At 46.9% G+C, this 16632-nt stretch overlaps 1 protein-coding gene across 1 annotated transcript in view; it reads left to right on the plus strand.

Annotated features, from left to right (window-relative positions):
* ADAP1 (ArfGAP with dual PH domains 1) overlaps nucleotides 1–16632 on the plus strand; it is a 40672-nt gene continuing 24040 nt past the window's right edge. Inside the window, exons 1-3 of the mRNA XM_014946232.1 lie at nucleotides 1–131; nucleotides 1948–2039; nucleotides 9504–9586. Of these exons, the coding sequence (XP_014801718.1) occupies nucleotides 1951–2039; nucleotides 9504–9586 (172 nt within the window). The 5' untranslated portion in view covers nucleotides 1–131; nucleotides 1948–1950. The remainder of the gene's footprint in view (nucleotides 132–1947; nucleotides 2040–9503; nucleotides 9587–16632) is intronic.

The raw sequence follows: 16632 nt of genomic DNA on the forward strand, positions 1-16632 counted from the left end.
ACCCGGACTGGGCGTCCCACAGCCTTGGGATCTTCATCTGCTTGAATTGTTCCGGAATCCATCGCAATATTCCCCAGGTCAGCAAAGTGAAGTCTGTCCGTCTGGATGACTGGGACGATGCTCAAGTGGAGGTAGGTGCTCCCGGGGCTGGGGGTACCAGGGAGTTTGGGTCACTGCATTTTACCAGCAAAGCCATAAAATAAGAGTCCTCTCTAAAGATGCCCCAACAAACATGATTTTGGAAAGCACGTCTAGATAATTCCTGACTGGGGGGATGAGGTCCGTGATGCTGATGGAAGAAGGGAGTAGCTGTTTCATGAAGGAGTTGGGAGGGTTTCCCCCACACCTATAGAAATATCAGTTAAATAGAGTGGGTAGAAATTACTAATTTTAAATGAGTCACCTCCTGTTTCTCGCGTTACCTGTAGCCTAGACGTTGGGCTGGGCCTCTGCTCTGCCACCTCTGCCCAGCTCAGCTGTTCCTGGCTTTGTTCCATGTACCTTCAAAGACTCTTAAATGCACATTTTGGAGAGTTTGAACCCTCACAGTGTAAACCCTCCCTCTTTCTGCCACGCACCTGCCCAGATCTGGGTGATGCTGCTGAAGAGGAGCCTGCCCAGGAAACCTCTCTGCCGTGACTCTTGGTGTCTTTAAAGGCACGAGGAACCCTCCCAGGCACTGATCTTTATCTTGGAAGTCGTAGATTTGGGGTTTTTCTGAAAGCCACAGCTCGAGGAGTCATGTGTTCTACGAGGAAAATAGGCCTTTGTATTGCATGGGTTTTCCCTTCCCTGATTTTTTTTTTTTTTTTTTGTGGTGGGTTGAATGTGTCTATCTCTGTTCCTTGGTCATAGGCTGAGATTTCAGGAAGTATTCTCAATGATTCCTACCAAGGAAAATATACTAAACACTAGTTTTCAAGGCAGGGGAAAGTAATTTGGTATGCTTACGGAGATCAAAGACAGATGAACAAAATGGAAAAACACTGGATATCCATGGCTTCTGTGTCACTGACACTATCAATACAGACAGCACTTTTTTTTTTTTTTTTTTTTTTGAGGTGGATTGAATGTGTAAACTCGAGAAGCCTAAAAGCATCAAAATAATGAAAAAAAAAATAAATAAAAATATTGGGGGGCGGAGGGAAGAAAAAGCCGAACTGCTTGTTATGCTTGTGTTCTTAGCATTTGATACAGAACATATTTAATGTGGCTGCCTGGAAAGGGATGGGGCTTTTACACTTGTAAAGTGATTTTCATTGGATGAAGTGTATGAACAGGGAAATGGGTTGTTTTGTTTGCAGTGTTCTCAACTAGCCGTTTTTATACGGGATTAGAAGGAAAGGAGGGCTGTCAGGGCAGATAGAATTTATTTGTTTGTTTATGTATTTGTTTATTTTTAGTACTTCAAGCTCCTTTCTGAGGCTGCTGGCCTGGCTTTGCAAGAATGAAATTATCCTTTTGGAGCAAGTGATGTGATCCAAGGCAAAGGACATATTGTCAGAGATTATTGCCTTGCTGGAGCTGTAACTCCTGGGGTTTTAAAGTCAGCGTCAGGTTTTGCCCAGTGGTTGCCCCGTTTCTGTGCTGGGTTCCCTGGGAGTTGTCTCATTCCTGTGTCCGTGAGTGCTTGGAAATGGCACCACGTGCTGCCTTCTGCTCCCTGGGGATCGTGCACGTGTGACTGGGACATGGACCTGTCCCCGGTGTCGTATTAAGCTGTGGGAGCCCTGGCAATAATAATCAATATTAATTTCTGAGCCCGGATTTGCAGGCACAGCCTTTACAGCCTCCCTTCTGTGCACGGTCCTGGGGAAGCCTCTCAGCTCCTGAACAGAGCCCTCATCCCAGTAATTTCATTATTCTGTAAAAACAAAAGAAGACAAGGGAAAACACCGTTAACATTTTTTAATTCTTTCTCATTTTCTCTCTTTTTTTTTTTTACAGTTTATGGCCTCAAATGGAAACAATGTAGCAAAAGCAAAATACGAATCTAAAATGCCACCATTTTATTACAAGCCAACGTTTCTTGACTGTCAGTAAGTAAATACCTTTGCTGGTAAAAACCATTTATTTGTTTGTGCAGCTGCAGCCTCTGTAATATTTCAGTTTTAGCATGAAACTTTTTTTATTTAGCCACAAAGGAGGTTTCATTTATAAAAGGCCCTGAAAGTCTTTGTTCTTCTGCGTGCATATGGTAGAGTTTATACCACGTGTGGGATCTTATTTAATAAGTAGAGTTGAGATGAGGCAGGGAAGTCAATAGTTTGTCTGTTCCCCAGACTCCTCCAAGCTTCTGAAGCTACAGAAATGCCAATTTCTACCCATCGATTTCCTCTGCCTTTCTGCATCAAAACGTTAACTTGCTCATCTGGTAGATGAGATGCTGGGTTACTTATAATGCAAAAATGCTGGGATTTAGTGCCAGAGTGCTGGATTTTACTTTATTTTTATCTCCTTTTTGAAGATATTTAAAAGATACTGTCTCCCATACGGCGTAGGGTGAACCTCCCTATAATCTGGGGTGGACTTTGTAGACCAAGAGAGTTGAGTGGCCAGAACGTGCTGTGCCATCCAGGGAGCAAGAAAATGACCTGAAATTGGTTTTTAGGGTCCAGCCCTGCCGAGTACCCAGGGGAGGTTATATCTTTCTAAAACCAGTCTTCACAGAGGGTCTGGAGGTAATGATTTCCAGAGCCAGTACTTTAGTATTAGCAAACTGGTGGGTACCGGTCCCTGAGATCCCTCCCAGTGTTGCTGCTTTGACTGGGGGTCACTGGTTCTCCTTTTTCCTTACTTGCCCGGGATGTTGTGTTTGTCTCCTTGGGAAATACGTGGTGTTTGGCTGCAGCATCTGGCTCCTGCATCCTCCAGAAACCCCCGTGTGGCTTCCTGGCTCTGTCAGATACTTGGCAAAAGTTAGAGAAGTTGGAGGAGTGCTCTGGAATTGCCCAGGGAAAGTTTACCAGCTGTGCACAGGCAGAAAAAATGCCCGACCAAAGAAAAATTCCCCTTCTGTCCTCTCCTCTCCTCTTCCCCCTGCCAGCAGCTTGGCCTATGGGTTGGGAGCAGGGGGCAGAGCAGCCAACTCCTGCACCACCGGGCAGTCCCCGGGGCTGCAATGAGCCCCAGGCTCTGGAGTGTCCCCACACCACCCCAGGTTTGGCCCAAGGAGCCTTGGGTGAAGAGCTTAAACCATGAAAACCCTCCTTGGGATGGTCACAAGTGGTCATGGCCCAGCTTTGTGGCAGCAGATGGAGAGTTGTGGACCAGCCCTTTCTGGGGCAGATACGCTGCAAGCACATGGCTGAATTTTGGGTGAGCAACAGGGCTAGCATCACTTCTGAGGAAAAGCAAAGGAAAGAGGCTTTGTTCAGCCATATGTTCGGCTGGAAACTGGTAGAAGAAGATGGAGACAAGCTCTTACTGGGCTTCTGCAGTACTGGAAGCACATCCATGTCCCTGCCCGATGCTTAACGTCATTTTCTGTCGCCTTTTTGCTTCATTTGGGAGCAGAGAGCATCGTTCTGTGGAGCTGTGTGTGAGCGGCAGCGCCCGGCACCGCTCTCCTCGCCGTGCTTGGGTGAGTGGGAGCTACATCTGCTCCTTATGCAGAACGCTCAGATCGCTGACTGCCAGCACATTTGAGTACCCTGGTAGGGAAAATGGGGCAGAATGAAACGGCGTGAGTGGTACTGGGTGGTTGTCTTATCTGGAATGTGATGAGACATCACTCAGAGAGAGGGATGTATCCCGGAGAGGCTCACATCTTGAGGAGTCATCTATATAGTCATCTGAAGAAGAACAGTTACGTGGCTTATTGCATGATGGTACGATTGAAATGTGCAGAGGGAAAATTGCCTAGTAAATCCCTGGAATTTATTTTTTTTTCTTACTTTGTCCTTGAAAGTTTGGTTCATTTGGTAGTGGAAATACCAAGCCCATCACCTCAGTGCGGTGTCTGAAGGTCAGTCTGATCCCTTTCCCTCCTGTGCACGGGGCATGATGATGGTCAAGGATGCAGCCTTACTACAGAATCATGGAATGGTTAGAATTGAAAGGGACCTTAAGTCCCTTCCCCTCCTGTGCAAGGATGGTCAAGGATGCAGACTTACCACAGAATCATAGAATGGTTAGAATTGGAAGGGACCTTAAAGATCATCGAGTTCCACTCACCCCTGCCCTGGGCAGGGACACCTCCCACCAGACCAGGTTGCTCAAAGCCCCATCCCATCCAGCCTCCAGGGATGGGATTTATTACCTGGTCTCATCTTGCTCTGTCATCTCCTTTTGCTGGTACTTTGTAAACAGACCTCTTTAAAGCTTAATGTCCAGAGGGGTCAAGTTGAGCGTTTTGCACAGGCTCCTACTTTTATTAATAAGGATCTTCAGATCTTACATCCATGGCTTTCAAAAGTGCCGGCTGTCTTGGGTGCAAAGCTGGAGGAGCTGCAGCGTGGCCTCTCGGAGGGGCTGCTCCTCTGGTCCCAGCTGGTGGAGCTCCCTGTGGTGGCTCCAACTGGGCACTTGCCCTCGGGAAGTCTCTGCCTGAGCGTGGCTCTGCCATCAGCCCAGGGCTGGAGATCTGCCTTCTCCTTCAGCCCCCACCGGCCACAGTTGTCATTCCTGTCCTCTTTGTTGTTAGCTCGTAAGCCTGTTAATTCATATTGATTCCTTTAATTTCCAGAGGAAATTGCTACAAGGTTGAGGTAGAACCGACACAGGCTGTTTCCTGCATGTTTTCAATCTGTGTTTAACCATTCTGAAAAATAGTGTTGTGCTGAACTGGTCCCTGCATGTAAAACAGCCAAACAGAAAAGGAACCAGTTAGCATTTTAATTGAGCATGCTAGGGTTTTTGCATACTCAAATTTAGCTTTAACTTCTTTGCATCCATAAGGCAAGATTTTTATGCCTTGGTAGCTCAAAACCCTGTCTTTTTGCTGCCCTCCGGAAGGCTGCTGCCAGCCACTGCTCTTGGAGGGATGGACAACACGTTGCCTCTGGGGCTCTGCAAGCTGGGGTGATGCACAGGGCGCCTGGAAGAAGCCCCCCAACTGTCTCATGCCTCCACAAACCCGTTTCAGAGTCCTCACAGCAAGGACTTGCCAGATAGGGAAAGATGTGGAGGCAGGGTGTGGAGCTCCACAGGCTTTTGCTCTACACTGCGGTGTCCCTCCTTACCGTCTGAGCAAAAATTTGGACTCGGACTTAAAATTTCATTAAAACAGTTGTTTGACAGAAACTTGGCGTAGCTGAGTCCACAGAGCTGCCTGCGGAAAGCAGATTGGTTTTTGCTGGAAAAACCTCTGACAGATTCCAGAAGCTGCAAATTTGGGGTTTGGAAATGGCATTCCTGGATAACGTTCATTTCTTCTGTCTGCGTTGGACGTGATGGTGGCTCAGAAAGATGCAACCAGGGGGTGGCAGCGGATGGTGTTTGATCTCTTTTGGGCCACTTTCACCTCTGGCTGGGGCTTCTTGTCTGTCCTACACCTCCACAAAGCCGAGGAAAGCCAGCTCCAACAGCAAATTGGAGACCATACATTTGGTTGCCCAGCACTCCTCCACAGAGCGCAGCAAAGCCACACAGCCATGGGTGGATATTAAACTGCTCAATAGCTTTTCCCCGTGGTGTTTGGTTTTGTTGCTGTGAGCGAAAGGCTGTGAAAATGTGGGACCAAGATAAAACAGCTCCTCTGGCTGCTTCTGAGGTCCCCCTTGCTGGCCCTTCGACAGAGAGCACTTGTTCTCCTGTGGGTGGCCCGGCAAGCAAACAAGTACCTAAAATGAGATCTGGAGCTGGTGGTGTTGGCGGGGCTCTGTCGGCCTCTGGACCTGCCGCCTCCCCAGTGCAGCCCAGTCCTGTTCCATCCGGGGGATGAATTTTCCCTTGTTCTGTTGGAAATGTGGTTTTTCCTTTGGGTTTTGGGTTCTGGTGGGTTGGATTTTTTTTTGGTTTTTTTTTTTTTTGTTCCCAGGTTTTTGTCTTGATAATTACAAAGACCTTTCTGTTCTAATTGCCAAAGAAATGACACACTCCCGGTAACCAGCAGCCTGCCAGACTTTAGGTGGGCTGTTAAAGCTTTTGGAGTTGATCCCGAAAGCTGTGCATCTCTGCAGTTTAGGAATGATGCACTTACGCCGTTCATTTTTGTTAGAAAAATATATTTGCTACATTATCCCCTCACCAGAAATGCAATAAAATGCCATGAGGCTGTTGCTATAGTTCTCTCTGTTCACAGAACTCCTCTCAAAATCAAGGCTGGGGGTTGGATGGAGGGTCCCATGTTGGGCATCTGATGTCCACCCTGAGTTATTTACATACATTATGCACCTCAGGAAAAATACGTTTCAACTAAAACCCGGCAACAGATGTTTAAAATGCCCCTGAAGGCATATTTGAAATGGAGATCAGGTCTGAAGCCCACTGAAAATGGTGGAGGAGACTGTGTGGCTTGAGGGACCTCTGGATAGTCCCTGTCCTCCGGTTTCTCTCAGATCCCATAGATGCCAGTACAAATTTCTGTTCCTGTTTAAATTGGCACTGGCTGTGCCAGTGAAACTAGGGTTCAACATCAGACTCAAGAGCAGCTTAAAAAGCTGGATGGCTCCTGGCTGGGTTGCCTCCAGTCCATGAGTCAGCATGGTCAACTTCTGCTCAACTCCTCTGTTGCGCTGAAGGGAGATGCTGGACTCCTCACTGTCCTCCTTGGGTTTTTGTTTCAGTTTCTTTTACTGGAGTTGTTCTGCTTTCTATAAATAACCCCCAGAGCAGAAGCTGCCGCTACTGGCCGTGCAGTGAGTTGTCCTTAACCGTGGGCTGCTCTTGGTGTATCTTGTTTTTGGGAAAATTACTGCTGAAAGAGCCTGGGTTTGTGATGAATGAGGAAAGGGGAAGAACCCATGAGCTGGGAAAGTGGCACAGCTGGTGTCCTGTCATCGGAGCGACTTGTGGTCTGTCCCAAACGCTGGGAGAGGTTATCGAGAGCAGCTTGCAGCTCCTCAGGGATACCCCTCTGGGCGAGGTGCCTCTCGCATGGAAGCTGTGGAGATATGGAACCACTGCTGCTGACAGCGTCCTGGGAGATAAATCACTGCGGAGCGGCGTTCCCAAAGGCACGGGACCAGCAGAGTGTGTCTCTTGTAGTATTTGCACTGTGCAGCAGGAGTCTGCTCCCACTGCTGCTTGTGAACCTTAATTTAGGCTGTATTTAAACATCCGCACGGGAAGGCTGACTGGGAGACTCGGAGCAGCTGCAGCTCCTGCTGAATCCACCGACATCAGCTGGAGCCCAGGGTGGTGCGAGTTTTCTTCCTTCTAGTTCAGTCCCTGATCGTCTCATTGAAAAGGTCCAGGTTTGGCTACGGTGATAACAAGCTGTCTGCAGCAGCCAGGCTGGAAAAACTGCAAGAAGAGTAACAAATTTAAGTATCTGTGTTGATTTTGGGATTAAATTTGGTAGCTTTGTTGAAACAAGGCAATTAAGTAACTGTCTTTTGGGTCATCAGTCTTCTGCATTTGCGGGCTACCAAGCTGTGGATATTGGATCCAGAAAGAGCAGATTAAGTACTGTCTTTTGGGTCGTCAGTCTTCTGCATTTGTAGGCTACCAAGCTGTGGATATTGGATCCAGAAAGAGCATCCTGCTTAACCCAGAAGATCCCCCTTGTACAAAACACATCCGAAACCTCCTGAGATGCACTGGAGATGGGTCATACCCACACCGGGGCCCAGCACCGGGTGACAGCAGAAGGGAGATGGGAGTTCACAGTCAAACTTGCAGATGTGTGTGTAACAACTGAAGATCAGCCACAGAAACAGTAACAGAAGGGGGAAAGGCAGAGTTTGCGTTATTTCTGTGACAGCAGAAGCTCACAGTTGAGTTTTGGGTGCAGGGAAGCTGTGGTGCTCCCTCAGCCTTGTGGGAGAAGGCTGGTGCCCAACCAAGGGGATGAGACAATGGGTGGAACAAAATATATGTAATTATTTCCTCCTTTACTGCCAGGAAACTGATTACAGCCACAATTCTCATTGAATAGCTTCTTGCAGATTGGATGAATGTGTTTGCTGTACCTGCAGATGGATTTTCATAAACCATATTAGTACGTTCATCTTCTTTGAGCATTTTTGGAATGTGTCTGATGAAAAGATAGCGTTAAATCTGCATAGTTAGCAGAGAGATAAAAGGCAATTAAGCACACCAACAATTTTCATTGGCAGAGAGGTTGATGTGTTGAAGGGTGACAGGATTTTCAGAGCACACCCGATGGTGGGGGATCTTTTACTGTCACCAGTGTAGGACACTCCGAAGTGTTTGCTGCGGAGCTGGGATGACACGTGCCTTTATTTCTGCGCGTGACTTCTGCTGCTTGGGCTATTTCAGGTTCTAGGGCAGTTAAGAACTAAGTGCAGCTAAAAATGGTTTGAAGCAATTTCTATCGTATTCTAGATCTAAACTACTTCATTAGTTCCAGCACTTGTGCTAAAATAAAATCGCAAAAAAGTATTTATAATCTTTGGGATATTTTTTTTCCTTTTTGGAAGTTAAGGTCTCAGTGTATAAATCATTGGTAACATTTTCAACATGAGAAGTAAATAGTAAATAAACCTCACACTAGGTGTTTTTCCTGCCATGCATCATGGATTTCTTTCTTAGACTTAGCAGTAGAGGCTGTGAGGTTGGGAGAGCTCTGCCAGGTGGGTTCTCACCACCATCTGGTGTTTGGGTCTCATTCACGTCCTTACCCACCCACCTTCTCCTCATCTTTTTGAGGCTTTTTCACTTTTCACACCTTCCAGGAAGTTGACTGGGGCTTTGGAAATGACTGTCCTACATCCCTCTCATTTTGAAGAGGTCACCTCTCACTTGAATTCCTCTTGGTCCTAGTTTGGGAGGTGTGTGTCGCCCTGCTCCATGTTCACCATGTCACAAGTGTCACCCATCCTTGGGCTGGGCTTCCCCTCATCGTCACAAGTGTCACTTTTAACCTTAAAGTGTCCAGTTTGTTTGAATAGCTGTCCATGTGTGACAAGGAGATGGTATCTCTGCAGCTTTGATGGGCAAAAAAACGTCACGTACAAGGCACAGCCAATTTTTGCTTCCACATTGAAAGATTTTTCTTTGGAATGCATTTTGTTGGGTTTTTTTCATTTACTGATCCAAATTACTGAAGAATGTAGTATGAGGAAATTTCGTTTAAAATCATTCATATACTGAGGGAATTTTGTAGAGAGGCTGGTGGGGTGGCTGGGACAGGACTATTATGCTGAATCTGTAAATTTTATTAAATAAGTTTCCAATAAAATTGGGTGTGCAAGGGAACAATTTATTGTTGTCCAACAGTAAACAGAGGAAACCCTTGACTCTAGGCTGTACAATGCAATTCTTGGAAGACTTTTAAATCACATTTGTATTTTTATTAAAGAATTAATGATTCTGGATTCTTCCTTAGAGTATCTTGGACCATGTTTCCTTTTCTCTGTTTTTTCTCTTTTTTCCAGACTGCTGCGGGAACAGTGGATCAGAGCCAAATACGAACGAAAAGAGTTCATTCACAGCGAGAAGCAGGAGCCTTATTCTGCAGGTAGAGAAAGCCACTTTTGGCAGATGAGTTTCTGGATTTCTGGCTTTTTGGTATCTGCTTATGTGTTCTTTATATTGATTATTGCTCATGTGTCACTAGGTAGGAGGAGAAAGTGTGGTCTTTTGGGAAAGATCCCTCCTGGCGTTCCCTGTACTTGATTGGGGAATGTTGGGAATTTTAATACCTGGTGGAAATAAATCCCACCTGATGGTGGGGAGAAGGGCAAAGTATTCTGAGCTCTTGGAAAAATATCATAGAAAGAGTTCAAAAGGGAGTTATTTTAGCAGTGTATTTTGTAGGTGTTCTTCAGTGACGTGGCTGCATAATGTTTAACTGCATGGTGAGACGAGAGGGTTTTCTCCCCTCTCTTTGGAAATTTTAATGCCTGATGGAAATAAGTCAGTTACCAAGATTCTTTCTGTTGACTTCCGTGGGCTGTTGGCCAACAGCAGGTCAGATGAAGCACCAGTGAGTTGGTTTCTGGTGGTAGGCGCCATGGACTGAGATGGAGATGGGGGTGTTTGTCTCATCAAGGTGGCTTTTGCTTTGGAAAGGTGAAGTAGGACTGTTGGCATGGCTGGTTAATGGTAGATGAGTGTGCCAGGTCCCCACTCTTCCCAAATCCTTGTTTACTGTCTTTCCCCAATACTTCAGGTGCTGTCAGTGGGAGCTGCTCTCTGTGTAGTTCAATAAATATGGAGTGGTTTGCACATGCAGAGACCCCAGGCGTGTGACAGGGCTGGTTCCTGTGCTACCAGGACGATGGGCAGGGGATGGTGGTCTTGCAAAGGGGTGGTTTAGAGGAGCAGAGGGTCGGAGGAGTTTCTTGCAGAAAGGCAGGATTTGGAGAGGAGACACGAGGCTCGACTGTGTTCGTTGTGTGGCTCCACCAGCGTAAGGACCAGCATGAAATGAGTGGGTATTTCTTTGCTATATGTAAGTGGCATTTGATTTATTCTGCATATTAAGTAGTTGACATCAGCTCTGTGCTTGGGTGACTCTGGGATAATTTTATTAGCAAAGACCATGTTACAGATGAAAGGTTAAAATATCATTTTCATGCTGCTTTTCAAGACTAATAATAAGCAAGTAGCTCTAGCAGTTTGCTGTTATTAAATCCACAATTAAAATCTTATCTCACGTATTCTTAATTTATGTTTAGAGCATTTGTGCACATGAGGCATACACATAGTGTGCATCCATATTTGTATTTAGTATATTGCGCACATTTTTATTTTGGATTTTCAAAGTGGTTTGCTGGAGTTGGACACATACTATTAACAATAAAAAGTTTAATTTCTTAGGTAATATTGGAATATACCTGCCAGTGTGTGTATGATGTTGACCTAGGAACATTTCTAATTAGTGCCATGCAACTTCTAGGTATAAAAGCTCAGATTCAACTAGGTACTCCAGGCAAATAATTTTAAGCACATGATTAGTCCTTTTGACCCCAAGAAGAGTATTTACCTGGTTAGTGAAGTAGGTGCCAGTGCTGTGTGGGGAGAAGGGCAGCGTGTTGTGAGCTCTTGGAAAAATATCAAAGGAAGAGTTCAAATGGGAGTGTTTTTAGCAGCGTATTTTGTAGGTGTTCTTCTGTAATGTGGCTGCATAATATTGAACTGCATGGTGAGGAGAGAGGGTTTTCTCCCCGCCCTTTGAAGTTCAAAAGCCATTAAATGCGGAATAGACGAGAATGAGGTAAGGCATTTAAAATGAATAGTGCTCTGGGGAGGAGGAGGAGGAGAAGGGCGTGCAGGCTGGTGGGCGTCGTGTCGGTTGTGTATGAGTGCTCTGGGCTTGGATATTGTCTTTGGGAATTGTACCATCATTAGAATCCAGCGTAGGAGCCGTGCAAATGCATTGTGCAACTGGGGTGTCATTTGTGGATTCTTCTGGACAGTAAACTCAAAGGGGAGCTTTGGCCAGTGGTTCCTCCTTAGGGTGGAACCTCCTTGGGTTGGAGTTACAACAAAACACACCAGACTTCCAGTGCCAACTTTTCGTTTCTGCTGGACCATAACTGCCCTCAGGTGTGGTTGGATGCTCGTACTTCACCCTCTGCCATATGGTGCTCTTTCTTCTGGGCTGTGTGATGTAACTCGGATGATGATGCTGTTTTCAGCTTTTGGGCTATTCTGCTGGGAGTTGGTTGTTTCCCAGGTTGTGGCTTGTGAAGGAAGCCCAGGGAAAATCCTGTGTCCCTTGGAAAAGCAGCATTTAGGTTGGAAAAGACCCTTAAGATCATCAAGTCCAACCATTAACCTCACATACCAAATCCACCGCTAAGCCATGTGAGGTTTTGACCTCAAGCAGAGATGTTTCTATGTGCATTGAGATAGTTCTTGTATTGCTAAGGTGAAATGAGGGTTGTGCGTGGTGCTGGACCACCATTTGCCCAGCTGGTCTGAACCACGTTGTCTGTGAGCCCTCCAAAACAGGCTGGAACTGGGTCCTTGCAGAAGCAGCTCAGCCCCACCACGTACCCTGTCTGTGCCCTGCTTGTTGGTGTTGATACAGCTTAGTGGCCACACCAGCAGCTTGGAGTGGCCACCCTGCGTGGGGTGGACTTCCTGTGCCCAGTGATGCTGGGCTCAGTGTGGCTGGGCTTTTCACCTCTCAAACTGCCTGTGAAGACACCGAGGTAGGATAGTCCAGGGATGCTCTCCTGCCCACCCCACATCCAGTTTGTGTCCCACTTGAATATTTCTTTTTCTTTCTGATGCTGCCTTGGAACGTTTCTTCTCACCATCCTGAATTCCCTGGAGGGATGTTAGATTACCAGTTTCTAAGCACGAAACATTTTGTTGCTAACAGAGACATCGGTACCCATTTTCTCATGTTTGTTGGAAGATATAATTCCATTTTCCAATCCCAGGGGCAATTTTGCATTCTGATATTTGTTCAATAATTGCATTAAATATATATATATATATATATAAGAAAATGCTGTCTTTGAGTAGGTTTGAGCAACATCCTTTTCCAGGCAGCCTGACGAAACCCTGGTCAGAAATTCAATGTATTTCAGAAAATCCTTTGGGGAGAGGCTGTCTGGAGCTGGTAGATGCCAAGCAGAAGCTATTGCAGCCGAACTGACAGGCTGGGGAGAAAGGAGTCTGGGGAGAGGGGTGTGAGGGGTGCAGGGCAGGGCTGGGGTAGTCATGCAAGGAAACCTGGCAGGAGGACGCGGCAGACTCTTCAGCTGCTGGGGAGGAGTATAAAGAAGAGGCAGTGGGGGATGCAATGGCAAGAGCTGCCCCAAAAGGTCTTGCAGAGCCCCTGAACTGGTGGGAAATGTTTGGCTCGGGAGATACAGAGTGATGTGAGAGGGCAGAACCAGAATTGGGGGGGAAAAAAAGACCCTTTGCATGTGGGGAAACCCACGGTGTGGGTTGAATTCAGCTCTTGAGCCTCAACCCATAGAGGACCTGCATCTGTACATCCACGGGCCTTGGTTCACTCCCTGCTTCAGGTGTCCCCTCTCGGGACGTGCTGGAGATGGCAATGAAAATTCCTCTAAGGGAAGTGTCAGGGAGTTTCTTACTCTCCCAGGAAGCCCTGGAGCAGCAGCCCCTGTGCTGTTCACAGCTTTCGGCCCCTCTGCCTCCCCCCCAGCCCCTGAGTTTTTCAAACTCTGATGGTTTCATCCCTCCGAAAGCGTCGTCGTTAATGAGTATATCAGCGCCATTGATTTTAGTGTGAGGAGTCAGTTTGAGTTCAGATAGTGCAGGCAGATTAGTAAAACAGTGATTAAATGCTCTGGTGATCCACTATCGATTCTTAGATACACCCTTTTATACATTTGAGCTCTTAATTCAGCTGTAGTGTGAGAGCTAAGTAATTTGTTCGCCCCAGCCAGACTTTATGAAGCAAAACATTATTTACACCCCAGCGATCCCAATTAACACCGTGGTCCGCGTCCCTTCGGCGAGGGATACGTTTGTTGCACAACAGCACAGAATAATACCAGTTTTAAGACCCTTCCAATAATGTGTTTCAGCTTGGCTTTATCCTCTCTGATAAATGAACTGACTAAATTACTGTCAGTCTCCAGCTAATTATCCCTTTTAATGGAGTTTAATGGGGCTCGGGTGCTGAATTCTCCTAGAAGGGGAGGATGGGGGTAATTGCCATCAGAGGCTGGAGCTGGATCTCAAGGCAATTGAAAGGTTTGATAATTTTAAAAGACATTTTGATTCATTTTAAGAAGCTCGGACATTTCCTCCCCCCCGCTGCTGGTAGGCAGCAGTAATGGCAGTGCTTCCCAAAAGTCCTGCTGAAAGTTAATTCATTTGGGTGCTTTTCTTTCCTCTTAATCAAATGGATTTCTTTTAACCAAGGGAGATGTGGAGGAAGCAAAAGGTTGGAGTGCTATACTATTATAAACTGGTCGAGGTGCAGCTGCTCTAATGCATCTCAGGCCACAGAGGAGAGAAAGGGACGTGCCTGTGGGTTGGAGCACCAATTATAAACTGGTCAAGGTGCAGCTGCTCTAAGGCATCTCAGGCCACAGAGGAGAGAAAGGGACGTGCCTGTGGCCAAGAGAGGGCAAAAGGGAATCGTTTGCTCCTTGAACTTGGCTTTGGCTCCTGATGGACCCATCTTGTTGCCCCCAGGGTGCCAGGAGCAGTTGGTGCCCTAGGATGAGCTGAAGCCCAGCCTGGGAGGGGGGGTGGGCAGGGATAACACGTCTTGGGGTCTTTGCTTTACACATTAGCAAATGAGGTGGGAGAGCTCTTCACAAGCAGGTGTTTAATCTCTTAATGCTTGTCAGGAAAAATGGCTTAACTTTGCTGTTAGGACCATGAAAGCACCTGTCCATGGGATGGAGGTGGCTGGTGCAGTCGGGGAGGGATGATGGGGTCTCCAGCAACAAAAGGAGTTGCCACCTTTGAAGGCATCACCCGAGACAGTGCAGCAATGATTTATGTGCTCTCAGACCAGGGTGTAGGTGCTTTCCAGGGGCAAACTGGGCACAAACAGCATCATCGTCAAGCGCAGATTTCCGCAACTTTGCTGCAAATGTTCCCTTCTTGTGTTTCCTATAAATAGGCCGTTAAATCCTATTGCTGTTAATTTGTGGGATGGTGGAAGAGCAGTCAGGGGCAGGAGAGGGTTCACAGGAGGGTGCAGCTGATAAAAGCTCTACATGGTGGTACGGTTCCCCTCAGCAGGACTGGGGAGCAGTGGGTTGCCCTCACTCACAGCAGGTGATGTTGTGCATCTTTCATGGTGAGACCCTTTGGTTCCCAAAGGCATTCGGGATGGGAACACATCGTTTGCAATGGGGGAGGGCAATAAATGCCAACAAGCATCACTGCTTTCACTCTTTACTCATGGGAGGTTAGAGCTTCTCAGCTGATGTAGGTTGTCATAGGTCCCATAGAAACGGTGGAGGAAATTGGATTTACGTTACAGATTTACAGATTTAAACCCTGTCCTACGGGGTGGAAATTGGATGAGTCTTTGATTATCTGATTGGTAGTTGTGTAGGTGGGTGTGCTGGCCTGTTGGAGTGTGGAGTAAGATAATATGGTGCTACTGCAGCCTTCGATGGCCTGAGAGCTTTCTTTGGAGCAACTGCAGAAGCCAGAAGATACAGGCAACATTTTGGGCTAATTAGCAAAGTCAAAGACAATTGGGGTTTTAGCCTCTGTTGGCTTGTATTCCTGTATTTATAGCACTATGGACTAGATCTTACTGTCATCATTCAGGTGAGCTGCAGGTTTATCTTTTGATGACAAAGGGTAGCATTTGTCTGAAGGTGCCTGTTTGCTTGGATTCCATTCTGTCAACACCCTAAAGATGACTTGGCTTATATGCTATTTTGTATTTGTCTGCAAATGCGAAATAAATTATGAGACATGAAAGAATACCCTAAAATAGTAAAATCTGTTAATACACACTTTCCGTTCCATGTGGCTCTTGCATAATTTGGGCAGCAGTCTGAATTAATTTTCCCCTGCGCTTGCACAGTGGGAAGGAGCTCTGGCTGCAAAGCTCTGGAGAAAACGCACGGGACATAAATACGCTCCCTCTCAGTGTGAGAACGACACCCTTATTAGTTCAGTCTGACCTGCACTGATGTCATGCAGTTTATTTTGGGCCTGATCAGACAAAGCGGCGAGCAGCCTTGCAGTTAAAACCCGGTTCTTGTAGCTGCCAGACCTCGTCCTCTGCTGTCTCTTACCCCGTTTCAGCTGGTTCCTGGGGAGCTACGAGTGTCAGAGCGACACCGGCTCCACCCTGTGTGTTTTTTCACAGCCTCTGAAGCAAAGCTCCTCTCTCCAATGAGGAGTTACAGGGACCCGGAGAACAAACCTCATGGCAGCCTGGAGGGGCAGGGGTTTTATTGCCCATCAGACAGTCTGTAGGACCAGGGGGAGTCTGCCAGGCAGCCAGAGCAAAGAAATAAAGGCTTGAGAGCTCCTGGGGTCATTTGCTGAGATGCTGCTGGATGTGGTCTTTGAGGGGATGCTCACGGAGAAGGTCATGGAGATCATGGAGAAGGGAGTGTGAAGCCACCTGTGAACTGTCCCCATCCCCTTTGCCCTGCCTGAGGGGGGACAGGAGGTTTGGTCCCGTGGTGGGTGGCTGGGGACAGGCAGTGTCTTCTGGGCTGTGGCTGTTGGCAAAGAGAGAGGACGAGGGAGCAGAGGGAAGGGAGGAAGGAGGTGGGAGACCCCGGGGTCGCAGCCGCTCCCAGCTGCGGCAAAGGGAAGGTGATCAGGAGTTTCCCTGCAAAATGCTTTTTGTCCTTTTTCCTCGGGAATTTTTGCAGGAAATGGCCAACTTCAGTGAATTCACAGCTTCAAAATGCCATTAGGAAATTAACAAACTTACTGTTCACCCACTTTTCCTTTGTGGGTGAGGGGAAAAAATGCATAGAGAATGTCAGAAGGTCGCGTTGCTGACACAAGAAGTGTCCAGTCTGATGGTTTTATTTTTGAATCGTGGTATGTTGAGAGCTGCTGAGAGGTTGATTTATTTCTGTTTTATTCTTTAACCTCTCAGAAAAAATGCCTCCTCTTCTCCGGCCAGTAACA

This window comes from Calidris pugnax, unplaced genomic scaffold (assembly GCF_001431845.1).
Source record: "Calidris pugnax isolate Ruff unplaced genomic scaffold, ASM143184v1 scaffold123, whole genome shotgun sequence".
In the NCBI taxonomy this organism is placed as follows: Eukaryota; Metazoa; Chordata; class Aves; order Charadriiformes; family Scolopacidae; genus Calidris; species Calidris pugnax.